The sequence below is a fragment of the Haplochromis burtoni genome, unplaced genomic scaffold, assembly GCF_018398535.1.
Source record: "Haplochromis burtoni strain Fernald_Lab_line unplaced genomic scaffold, NCSU_Asbu1 Contig_369, whole genome shotgun sequence".
NCBI lineage: Eukaryota > Metazoa > Chordata > Actinopteri > Cichliformes > Cichlidae > Haplochromis > Haplochromis burtoni.
The window spans coordinates 514,214-524,067 of NW_024582730.1; the positions used below are offsets into that span (position 1 = coordinate 514,214).

Genomic DNA, 9,854 nt, shown 5'->3' on the forward strand with positions numbered 1-9,854 from the left:
TTTGAGCAGTTATTATTGTTCATTGTTCGGGTTCTCAGAGGGAGTTGACCAGTCAATAAGTTATTCAAGTTCTGATACTTCATTTTATGAAAAATGAGTGCCAAAGGGATTAACCTCCTAGGACCTGGCATCCACATATGTGGACATCACATTTTGGGATGTCTAGACAAAAAATACAAAATTTTGCTGTACAAGGGCGTGATATTCACTTATGAGGACATTATACTGCATCTGTTCTATTCTAAATTTAAAGCTAATATCCTCATATGTGGATCTCATTTCTCTCAGAAACAAAAATCAGGTAAAAAAATGCATGCCATGAAAGAGTTCAGGTCTTAGGAGGTTAAGGTTATTTCTTTTAATGTAAATGGGCTTACAAATCCTATTAAGCGAAGCAGGATTCTAACTAAAATGAAGAAAGATCGAGCACAAATCGTATATTTCCAAGAAACCCACTTGACTAATAAAGAACATGAAAAATTCAAGAGAATGGGCTTTACAAACATGTTCTCCTCATCATACAAATCTGGCCGCAGGCGAGGTGTGGTGATCTTAATCTCTAGGGATCTAAATTTTGAAAAGTTGTCTGAAATTAAGGATAAGGAGGGGAGGTTTATACTGGCTCGGGGAACGGTTGATGGTAATCTGGTTACATTAATGAATGTTTACGCACCACCAGGAAGTTACCTGAGTTTCTTTAAAAAAATTATTAATATAATGGTGACAGAAACCCAAGGCCCCTTGATTTGTGGCGGCGATCTGAATATTCGCCTGCGGCCGGATTTAGATAGCTCTAATAGAAGAATGGCGGAATCAAGTACTCTGTATAAAAGAGTCTCTGCACTTTTTGAAGAGGTAGATTTAACTAACGTATGGAGAAATCGTTTCCCTACAAGGAGAGATTATTCTCATTACTCAGCTCCACATTCCCTTTATACAAGGATAGATTATTTCATGACGTTTGGAAAAGATAGGGATAAAATCCAATCATGTGAGATGGGTACAATAGACATAAGTGACCATGCACCACAGTATCTGACAATTGATTTAAACGTATACCCCAAAACATCAACATGGACATTGAACTCATCTTTGCTTAAAGATGTAAAATTTAAGAAAGAAGTAATAAAAGAACTCAAAGATTACCTTGAAACAAATGATAACGGAGAAGTGTCACCTCCAATACTATGGGATGCATTAAAAGCTTTCATAAGAGGGGAGATCATAGCATTTGCCTCTTTTCAGAAAAAAGCTCGAGAGAAAAAAATGGCAGAATTACAAAAGACTCAAAAACAATTAGAAAGTGAGCATAAACAAATGCCTTCAACCAGCACTCTAAAACAACTAACAATGATCAGAAATGAAATAAATAAGCTGAATACACAAGCGAAAAAGAGAAAATTACTATATTTGAAACAGAAATATTATGAATGTGGATCAAAATCAATGAAAATCTTAGCATGGAAACTTAAAAAGAAAATTGCAGAGAATACTATAACTAAAATTAAACACCCAGAGACTGGCAACATGATGACTAATCTACGTAAGATACAGGAAGCCTTTGAATCATTTTATAAAACATTATACGCTAAGGTTCCAGGTGGAGCCGAGTACGAAATTGACAATTTTCTGAATTCTTTATACCTACCAAGTTTGAATGAGGAACAAAATAAAATAATGATTGCGGAAGTGACAGAAACTGAACTCATGAAAGCCATCAATAGATTAAAAACAAACAAGTCGCCAGGCTCCGATGGTTATACCGCAGAGTGGTATCGGGAATTTAAACAGGAATTGATCCCTATATTACTCTCTACTTTCAACTGGGTGTTAAAAAAAAGCGCAAATCCCACCGAGTTGGAATGAGGCTATCATCTATCAAAGACAAAATTGAGTGTGGCTCATATAGACCCATCTCTGTCCTCAACATAGATTACAGACTGTTTACCTCTATAATTGCCAGACGAATGGAAGAATTTTTACCCAACCTAATTAGTAATGACCAAACGGGGTTCATAAGAAATCGGCAGACACAGGACAATATACGCAGAACTCGTCACGTAATAAATCAGACACAAACATCTAAAAGTAAAGACATGCTTATGAGTATCGATGCAGAAAAAACTTTTGACTCTGTAAATTGGGACTTTCTTTACAAAGTCTTGAACAAATTTGGCTTACATAATAGAATTATTGATACGGTGAAGGCATTATATACTAACCCTACTGCAAGAATTAAAGTTAATGGTTATCTCTCAAATAGCTTCGCTCTGCAAAGAGGAAATAAACAAGGCTGCGCTTGGTCTCCACTTTTATTCGCATTATACTTAGAACCTCTGGCACAATCAATCACACAAAACAATGACATCAAGGGAATAAACATTAGAGAACAGGAACATAAGATTGCTTGCTATGCAGATGAGATATTAACACACATAACACATAACTCCCTACCTGAACTGATGAATCTATGCCAAAAATTTGGGAAACTTTCTGGGTATAAAATTAATATGTCCAAAACTCAAATACTTAACTATAACTTTAGCCCCCCAGCTCACTTGGTTGCTCAATATCCAATGAGATGGCAAGAAAATCATTGAAATACTTGGAAGTTGTCATACCTAAAGACCTAACTAAATTATTTGAGGAGAATTTTGGTTCCCTACAGAAGAGAATAGTGGATGATATCAAACGATGGAACATGATTCCCTTTCTAACTTTATACGATCACGAATTGAATCCATCAAAATGAATATTCTGCCAAGATTACTGTATTTATTCCAAACACTACCAATACAAATTGATCAAAGCCAATTTAACGAATGGGACAAAATTATATCACGATTTATATGGGGAGGGAAGAGACCAAGGGTTTGTTTTAAAACTTTACAATTACAAAAAAAGACAGGAGGATGGGGGCTGCCATCACTAAAAAATTATTTTCGGGCTGCTCAGTTGAAGACTGTGATTAACTGGTGTGATATAAGCTATAAAGCACAATGGAAAAATATCGAGGAGAGCATCTTTTCTTTTCCAATACAAGCTGTCCTGATGGACTTAAACATTCAAAAATATATAGACAAGGTCTACAACCCTTGGGTGAAATGTACACTTAATGTATGGAGAAATGTTATGAGGGAATTTGAATTGGAACAGGACTTGGCTTTATTTAAATAGTATGCATATGACTCTGATTTTGCCCCAAATAAATTGGACTCACGTTTTAAAAGTTGGTCTGCTAAAGGATTACCTGCATCCGATAGTCTGATTAAAGATGGGAACTTAATTAGTTTGGATACATTGAAACAAAAATACAATCTGGAAAAGCAGGATTTTTATCGATACTTGCAAATAAGACATATTAAGACAACAATCAGAGTGGCGTCGAACACTAATGTAGATTTGATAGCTGTGCTTAAAAAGGCATATAGTGGCAACGTAAATAAAAAACATATTTCCTTTTTGTATACATTTCTTACAAATAAGCTTTCTCACTCAAATGAATATGTGAAGATATTATGGGAACAGGAGGGAGGAGTGTATATAACAAAGGATGAATGGACTCAAATATGGGAACGACAATGGAAATGCACTTCCTCACGAAGATGGAGGGAATTTGGATGGAAAACTATGATACGGTTCTTTATCACCCCTTGTCAAAAGACTCATTATGACGGGAATCCCCCTGTATGTTGGAGAAAATGTGGACACCAACGAGCACACCACGCTCACATAATGTGGGACTGCTCTTTGATCAGGACTTATTGGAAAGACATTCACGAAACACTACAAGAAATTTTCAACTGTACATTCCCTTTTGGAATGAAAACATTTCTTTTTGGATGTACGCCACAGGAATGGTCTAAAGAAGATAAATGTTTACTAAGTGCCTTGCTAGTTGCAAGTAAAAAATGTATAACAAAGAAATGGCTATTACAAGATGTACCAACTTTATCATTGTGGTGGGAAATAACACTAGAGATTTATAGGATGGAGGAGTTAACAGCATATGTGAATAACAGAGTAAGTTGTTTTTTGTCGTGCTGGGATAAGTGGGTCCAAAACACCAATATACATAAGCCGAATTTAATTCTCAAATCTTAAAATCAATAATCTGGCTACTGGTCACTCCCGATTGTTCAGTGTTTCTGTTTTGTTTGGTCTATTGCAAATTGTGTTAATCAATGCCTGTAACCTGCATCGTAAACTGTAAAACCCAAAAATAAAAAATGAAAATAAATAAATAAATAAATAAACTACAAGATTTTTTGGATTTGGGGCCATTGTGTGCCGGGAGTCTGGCGACAGCTGTTTTCAAAGTACAACTGAAATCACCTCCCACCAAGATCATTCCTTCAGATGTATGACTCCTGTAACACCTGTAACATTCAGCAGTCGCCTCATTGCTCTGACACACACAACAAAACTATTGACTACACTACACACTAACTACACAAGATTTGCGCTAAACGTCGCAAATCTGTCACAAAACTTCCCCCTTCCTAAACAACTAAATTCCATGTTGCCATATCATTTTTTGATTGGTCGACATGGTACATTTTTCCACCAATAGTGGGTGGGTTTGTTTTGGTTTTGTTTTTGCTCACAGACAGAGAGTGCTTTCGAGCGTTTTCCTTATAAAACGTCGTTTTTACCGTTTCTTCTCGCAGTAAATATAAACATTGATAGTATTCAGGAAGAAAACCAAACATTGCATATATTTAGCAATATGTGTATATTAGCACACAGTGTTGGTATTATAGGAACTGCACTGCAAAGGTTTGAGTCCCATCTAACTGAGATTTGGATTTTATCATGTAAATAAGAACTCTTCATCATATATAAAAGTTAGCCATGCAGTTTCACAGGTTTCCGTGTTGGGACCAATACTTTTTACATTATATATGCTTCTACTGGTTAATGTTGTGTGAAAATACTACATATACTTTCATTGCAATGTAGATGTCTCCCACTTAGAATTATTTAGGAAGACAGAGGACAAATCAACTAAATTATGGACATGCCTTAGAGACCTAAAGGTTTGAATGACATATAATTTTCTAATTATAAAATTGGACAAAACTGAGATTACTTTAAATCTCACACGCCATATAATTCCTGTGGATGGCCTCACTGTGGTCTGTGAGGAATCATGGAGGCATTTTTGGTCAGGACAAGTCATGCACACATTAAACAAACATATAGGACTCCTTTCCTTTATCTATGTAATATAGCAAAAATTAGAAATATATGTTTCAGATTTATGCTGAAAAACTGGTTCATGCATTTGCTGTTCTAAAAGTTCCCTGAAAGTTTTCTGTTTTCTTTGTATTATTGTAGGAGTTACCTTAGATTATGATACACCTTGAGGCAAATGTTGTTGTGATTTGGCACTATATAAATAAAACTCCACTGAACCTTACTTTCCAGGTAGAATATCATATCATAATATATCTCTGATTAACCGGAATGACCCTTTATCACATAAACATTTATAATGGTATCACCACAAACAATAATATGACACATATGCAAATTCTGAAAACATCATTAAAGTTAAGCAGTATACTAAGCATGTCATTACCCTCTTATTAATCCTTCCACTGCCATTCAGTTCTCTCTTGCCTTTAATGATGTGGTACAATCAGATTTGATTTTACCACAGAGCAGAGCCGATCATCAGTATGGGGACCAGTACGCTGCATAATTTGCACAGTACAGTTTTCTGTTCTGGTGGCTGCTCATTTACAAACAAGCTCCTTGATTCGTTTTGGCTGGTCTTTCTGTGGTGACGAGGTGACTATTGCAAACAGTCATCTAAATGAAAAAAATACTGCAGTAAACAGTTTGCTATGATAGCTCAAAATAAACAACAGAGTTAAATATGAAACGATAGACTTGTGTTTAACGTTGTCATATCTCACAGCCCTAATAGCAGCTGTTCTGAAAAAGTAACAGTGCACAGAGGTCCTGGATGGGGGAATCAGCCAAATGTGAATCTGTTAAGCTTTGGATTTTTACTGCTCCATTTCCAAAACTTTTAATCACATTTTGCTATTATGGTAACATGACAACAGTATATAGTATATACTGTTTCACTGTATTTCCTTGTGAACTGACCTGTGAATCAATGACAAAGATTAATGCTCCAGTGCCTCTGAAGATCATTTCGTAGTCAAAAGTGGGGTCAAAGAAGTCAATCTGACCAGGAAAGTCCCAGATCTGGAAACTGACAAAGGAGCTGCTGGAGACATCCTCTCTGCAGATCTTATTAGTACTCTCCAGGAACAGAGTCTCACTGGGAGACATTTTATGGAAAACCACTTTCTGGATGGAGGACTTCCCACTCCTTCTCAAGCCCATCAACAAAATACGAGGTTTGACCACACCATTCACGGAATCACTGAAGCCTGGAGCTATAAAACAGCAAAGGGAAACCTTTAGGTGAGCAATTCTAAATTAGACAAGTTCTAAAGATTGGTGCGCACGGTACTCTTAATTAGTGACGGCCAAATGAAGCTTTCTGAAACACTGAGACTTGTATTGAAAAAGGTGTCATTACTCAAAGCTTCTCAACACAGTCCTCTGCGGTGCCATCTGGTGTCCAAAAATATGAAGAGCAGCTTGAATCTACAACTTAAATTGAACTGCTTCAATTAACATTACAACACATCTCAGTACATTTTCCACCAGAGATGGGTGACGTTAGACACTTCAATATATTTCCAGTATATCAATATAGTATTCACAGCACTTCACTGGTTTCACATTTTACCATCTTACACCCTGGAGTTTGCCAAAAGGCAAAGACGCACGACGTCTAGAGGAAACCAGCCACTGCTCATCACCAGCCAATACCATCCCTCCAGTGAAGCATGGTGGTAACAACATTATGCTGTGGAGATGTTTTGCAGCAGCAGGAACTGAGAGATTATTTACAGTCGAGGGAACGATGTACAATGTACAGAGTCATGAAACAGGAACTGCTAATCCAGTCTGGGTCTTTTTGGACTCCTTTTATGGTAAAGTTCCTGGGAGGGAATTTGCCAAATCTATTATGAAGGAGGGATGTAGGTTAACGAATCTGTTGATTTTAAACATTTAGAGAATTATTGTCAATAGTCCCACTGTTAACTTATTATTATATTATATTTATATTAAATCTGGCTTCTTTCAATTGCGCCAGATTTCTAAAGCTAAGTGTTATATACCACGCAGTAGGGGTGGGGGGAAAAATCGATACTGTGTAGTATCGTGATATTTTGTTTGCTAATAATGTATCGATACAGGGACAGCAGAAATCGATATTTTGTTACAAAAAAAGGTTTTGTGGAATGGAACATGCTCTGACTTCAGAGCATGTTGATCCTTTTTCTGAGCAAGAATCCTGACATTCCTTCACTGTCCAAATGTGTTTAACTTGTTTTTTTGGCAGCAATAAACTAAATTTAAGACATGTTTTATTTTAATTAAGTTTAAAACTTTTTTATTTAATGTAAAATTATATTTTGTTTTAATTTACTTTCAAATTCTTCAGTTGCTGAAGGGGCTGCATAGTTTTCATAAATTGCATAGTTCAGAATAGCTATAATTGTACCAGATGGTTGCATTCAGTTAAGTTGGACTAGACTGTAATACAAACCGTTCAGTTTGTCAACAATAAAACTGACTGAAATGAGAGAAAGACTGAGTGCGAGACTTTGATATTAGATAAAATGAATATTGATAAAGTTAACTTTATGTACAGAATCTGAATATCGCAAAATATTTTAAAAAATTGCAATAATATCATATCGTGCGTTAAGTATTGTGATAATATCGTATCGTGGGATGTATGGTGATTCCCACCTCTACCACACAGGGACCTTGAAAAACTTATCCACGCTTTTGTGAACTCCAGGTTAGACTATTGTAATTCTCTTTACGTTGATCTCTAATCCATTCCTCTTCATAGGCTACAGCTTGTTCAGAATGCTGCAGCTCGCCTTCTTACTGGTGCTGGAAAATTTGATTCTATTACTCCAGCTCTTGTTGATTTACACTGGTTCATGTAACTTTTTATCAAATATCGTATTGAGTTTAAAATTTTGTTACTCACTTTTAAAATTCTGAATAACATTGCGCCCAGTTATCTCACTGATCTCTTTATCTGTATGTTGCCGAGCGCTAAGATCATCAGGTCAATTACTCGTGCCATCATGCCTTTGCTTCAGCTGCACCTAATCCTTGGAATAGGCTCCCCGCTTCTATTCGTGCCTCAGACTCTATCCAATCCTTCAAATCACAACTGAAAGCTTACTTATTTAACCTGGCCTTCCTGACCAGTTAGTGCCCTTATTGCATCTAAACTAATTCATTTCACTACTGGTTCTTTTAACTTCTTAGTTGATATTCTGTATCTATGAACTGACCTTCCTTCTGAACTGAGGTCTGATACCTATTTTTTTTTTACCTCACTCTTCTTGTCTATTAGTGCCTCCCTTCTGTCTGTGCTAGTACCTGATCTGTATTTTGTTAATTGATTTATTTTGATCTTGTGTATTATTGTGAAGCACTTTGAAATACCTTTGGTTTATAAATGTGCTATACAAATAAAACTGTATTGCATTGTATTGTATTGTATATTTGAATGACACATTGATCATTGTTATTACTTTTTTAATTGCTAATTGGTATTTAATAGCCATTTCAAGGAGTGGGAGGAGCCACTGGATATTAAGTCAGGGACTAGTGTGCCAGGTCATGATGGAGAGTGGACCATAGTAGCCTATTGTTAGGAGCCCTCATTAACGCGGTTTAGGCTAGTGCAGAGCTGTTTCTATTTAATTTAGAATTATCTTTAAATTGAAGGTTTCTTGTTTTTCCTTTGTTTCTTTGTAAAGTCTTTCTACTCCTACTTGGCTGCAAAAGTAGTTCTACTTGAGCAAAAGTTGTGAATATTTTTGTACACCTTATATTGTTATATTGTTCTTATATTGTTTTTTAATCATTTGCAATAGTTTTTTTTTAGATTTCTCCATATGATTTGTTAATTTGCAAGAATTTTGAAACTTTGTCTTCATGGGGTGTTATTACAAATTCATTTCATCTATTTAATTGTATTTAATCTAACATGACAACATGTGGAACAAGTGAAGCGCAGTCGATAAATGCCAGTACCCCTGGCACTTCTGTAGGTGTGCACAGTTGACATTATTATGCTGTACACAACTTCGCTAGTTACGCCCACGATTGTAGAGAAAACAGCCCGTTTTCCGAGTGTGTGACCTTCCAAAGCAGTGAAGTTGCTAAAATCCCATACCTCTGTCCTCACAGCTCAGGTCGGCATCAGAAAACGCCTCCAGGTCGTACTCGTCGTCGTCATATTCCAGAGCTTCGTCCTCCTCTCCGCACAGGACTGAAACTTTCTCACTGGTCATGCTGACGTTTTGTTTTGGATTCAAACTGCTCGTGGTATCCAGCTTTCCCACAGCGTTCACCTGATACGTGAGCGCCATGCCGGTGAACTTTCACCCGCGGTCCCCGCCTCCAGTCGCTGCATACGCAGCCAAGCAGGGAGGTGTCAAAGCCTAGGTTTAGTCTTGGTACCTTTACAACACTCCGTCTCATACTGTAGTAAAGTATTTAGAAGCAAATTAAAATTACATTTCTGATAAATATTTATTTAAGATTTGCTTTATTATTTATTTCAAAAAAGGTCTACACATTAAAAGAAAGCAAAGCATTAGAGTAAGAAGGAAAAGACATCTGAATGATGTTCAGATGTATATGGCTGTGAAACAATAGCTGCATCCATCTTGGGGTGACTGTGGCTCAGGGGATTGGGAAGCTCATCTGTAACTGGAAGGTTGCTG

The 9,854-nt window shown here is 36.6% G+C and overlaps 1 protein-coding gene across 1 annotated transcript in view; it reads right to left on the reverse strand.

Annotated features, from left to right (window-relative positions):
* Positions 1–9,567, reverse strand: part of rragd (ras-related GTP binding D) — a 53,628-nt gene extending 44,061 nt beyond the window's left edge. Inside the window, exons 1-2 of the mRNA XM_005943518.3 lie at positions 9,302–9,567; positions 6,121–6,416 (exon numbers count right to left, since the gene is read on the reverse strand). Coding sequence (XP_005943580.2) covers positions 6,121–6,416; positions 9,302–9,497 — 492 coding nt within the window. The 5' untranslated portion in view covers positions 9,498–9,567. The remainder of the gene's footprint in view (positions 1–6,120; positions 6,417–9,301) is intronic.
* Positions 9,568–9,854: the final 287 nt, after the last annotated feature.